A 2860-nucleotide genomic window follows, 5' to 3' on the forward strand; every position below is an offset into this window, starting at 1 on the left:
CACAGACCTGAAGGCCTACAGCACCCGCCCGGCTCACTCACACCCTTGGGGAAGTCAGCCTGTGTCTGCTTTTCCCAATGGGCCTCCGTTGAGGAGCTCAGGTGAGGAAGGAAAGCCAACGTGGGTGCAGAGTATTCGAGTCCCAGGCCCCAGGGCTTGCAGAAAAACAGTGAAAGCCTTAGATTTGCAAAGTGCACACTAGGGTGTGTTGGCTTGTTTAGTTTCCTTCTCCCTCGGCAACGTCCCTAATCACTGGGGGGAAATGACAGCTGTGGCCCTGGATTCAGGCTCTTGTCTGAACTGCCCTCCGAATCCTCAGCCTATGGTCCCTCGCTCCAATGCCTCTCTCCTTTACAGGAAATATGGACCGTCACCATTATGAGATGTTCACCAAATTTGGGGATGATGGGTTCCTTATTCACCTGGACAATGCCAGAGGGTAAGTGTCACCCATTCCTCCTGCCCATCCGCAGCCCTTGCAGCTGCTGAGGGGCTCTGCAGTCGCCTTGCTTCTCCTCTACCCTGAGAGCGCTAGCGAAACAGATGGGAGCTTTGCATAGGGTTTTACTTGAGGGCTCACTCCCGGAGGCAGAGCACGTGGCTCATGCTCGGTGTCTGGCCCTCAGCAGTTGGTGAATAGATGAATGACTGCTGGGGTTTAACATTTTTGGACATCTGGACAAAGGCTTTGTGAGCTGATTGAGGACAGGGGCTGGAGGGGCAGCTGCATGAGCCCTGGCACTTTACCCTAAGCTGTGCTTTCAAAAGAAAGGCTGAGGCAGAGGAGAGAGAAAAAACAGTGAGGAGGGAGGTCTGCTTGCCACTCACGAAATGCTGGTTCTCCTCCTAGGTTTGGGCGACACTCCCATGACGAAATCTCCATCCTCTCGCCTCTCTCCCAGTGCTGCAGGTGAGCTTTCAGTTCAAGGGCACCATTGCGGCACTTTATCCTGCTCGAAACTGCGTTCTGAGGCTCTTCCTGTTTCCATTGGTCTGGACGTGGGTGGGTGGAATGAGAGGAATTACCGATATCTCCAAAGCTTTCATCTTTCAGCATGGGATGAATTAGGACCTTTTTTTTTAAACCTTTCACTCACTAACTTTAATATTCAGCCCACTTTGGCAGAGCCTCTCTTTGATATGAGTAATCAGACCTCTGCTTCGCCTAGCACTCATAGAAGCTCATAAATATTACTACTTGACCACCATCTGAGTAAAATGCTGTCAGATGGAAAGGAAGCATGACCTTCGCCTGGCCACCGTTTCTCTGGAGCATCTGGTCCTGGTCTCAGTAGGCTTGTGATGTGTCCAGCCGCTCAGCTGCAGTTAGAGCTCATTAGAACTATGGGACTCACACCTAGCAAAACCATCTCATTCCTTTCCAGCTGAAAAACGCAGAAGGAAGCCGGAATTTTCTTTATAGGTTTAGATGTGCTCCCCTCCCTGCCTCCCTTCCTGAATAGGGCAAGCAGTAGCAGTTTATGACAAAAGTTGGACAATCAGGCTGCATCTGAGTCCAAGTCAGATTTCCACATGAAAAGAAATCAGAATTCTTAAGTCAAGGTCAGTTCCACCTACCCCATTTTCACCCCTCGGATTCAAGAATCTCACACCAAGTAAAGTTGCCAAGAAACAACTTGGAGGCCGGCAGTACCTAGAGCTCCTGAGATGCCCAACTTCACCATTTCACGACTAGAAACCTCTCGCAGCTTTATATCGCTTCTGATTCTCTTAGCAACGTCAGATGTGTACGGTCCAGCATCGCATTACAATTATTATAGTATAAACAGCTCAGCAGGCCTTTGACCAAAAGGCAATTGGGAAAGGGCTGCGAAATATTGGGTCATCTTTTATTCACTCCCTTTTTACCCGATTTTCACTTAAATGTGCTTGAAAAGATATCGGGGGAGAGGCTCAGAACATCAACAACTACAACAGTTTTTTTTGTGGGGAAAGTCAGTTCAGGATGAGTTCTTTTCTTTACACTTATGTTTCCTACGACTGTGTCCTTCCAGGATAAAAAAGAAAACACTCTTGCACCTGCAGCTGCTGGCCCAAGCTGACTACAGGCTCAGTGACGTGATGCGGGAGTCACTGCTGGAGGACCAGCTCAGCCCCATCCTCACAGAGCCCCACCTCCTTGCCCTGGACCGGAGGCTCCAGGTCATCCTAAGGACCGTGGAGGGGTGCATAGCGGCCCACGGAGAGCAGAGTGTCGTAGCCAGTGGCCCAGCAGAACAGGCAGCCCCAGACTCTGGCCAGGCTAACCTGACAAGGTAGGGGCTGGACGAGCCCAACTGCAGAAACGACACCTGCAGCCACGGTGGACTCGAGTGCGGACCTCTGCGTCCTCACGTGCCCTGGCCCAAGCTGGAGGCCCTGGGTTGTGAGCTCAGGGAGCAGGTAGGGCATTGGGACGGTCCTCAAAGAGCCAAAGTGGGACCCTGGCCTGCCTTCCTGGTGCACCGTTTCTTGAGTGGACTGACTGCCCTGGCTCCGCAGACCACCTCCTGAGCCCACTGGGAAATCTGGATGAATCCAAGGTCAGACTTGAAGGGTATGGAAGCCTTAATCCCAGAAGAGAGTATTAATTGTTACAAATAAAATAAAAGGACATCAAGTGGACACCTAACTGACCTCCAGATCCTTATTGTATCTACGAGGCTAACTCCTAATCCAGATAAAACATCAGACTTATCACAAGCAAACAAAAAAATCTAAAACTAACTCTCACATAGGTTCCAAGTAGACCTCACACTTTCTCCTTATATTCCAGTCACTGTGGCTCAACCCGAGGACGAGAATCACTACTGACCGGTCCTCTAAAGTAATTTCTATGAAATGGCATTACAAGAGGTAA

At 50.3% G+C, this 2860-nt stretch overlaps 1 protein-coding gene and 1 long non-coding RNA gene across 2 annotated transcripts in view; one reads left to right on the forward strand and one right to left on the reverse strand.

The window, feature by feature from the left end:
* The window catches only part of LOC106697751, an 18215-nt gene extending 16521 nt beyond the window's left edge, over nucleotides 1–1694 (reverse strand). Inside the window, exon 1 of the long non-coding RNA XR_001348952.2 lies at nucleotides 829–1694. This is a non-coding gene — a long non-coding RNA (uncharacterized LOC106697751). The remainder of the gene's footprint in view (nucleotides 1–828) is intronic.
* FAM20A (FAM20A, golgi associated secretory pathway pseudokinase) overlaps nucleotides 1–2632 on the forward strand; it is a 30314-nt gene extending 27682 nt beyond the window's left edge. Inside the window, 3 exon segments of the mRNA XM_006092411.3 lie at nucleotides 270–439; nucleotides 851–910; nucleotides 2016–2632. Coding sequence (XP_006092473.1) covers nucleotides 270–439; nucleotides 851–910; nucleotides 2016–2280 — 495 coding nt within the window. The 3' untranslated portion in view covers nucleotides 2281–2632.
* The last annotated feature ends 228 nt before the right edge of the window (nucleotides 2633–2860 follow it).

The sequence above is a fragment of the Myotis lucifugus genome, unplaced genomic scaffold (assembly GCF_000147115.1).
Source record: "Myotis lucifugus unplaced genomic scaffold, Myoluc2.0 scaffold_100, whole genome shotgun sequence".
NCBI lineage: Eukaryota > Metazoa > Chordata > Mammalia > Chiroptera > Vespertilionidae > Myotis > Myotis lucifugus.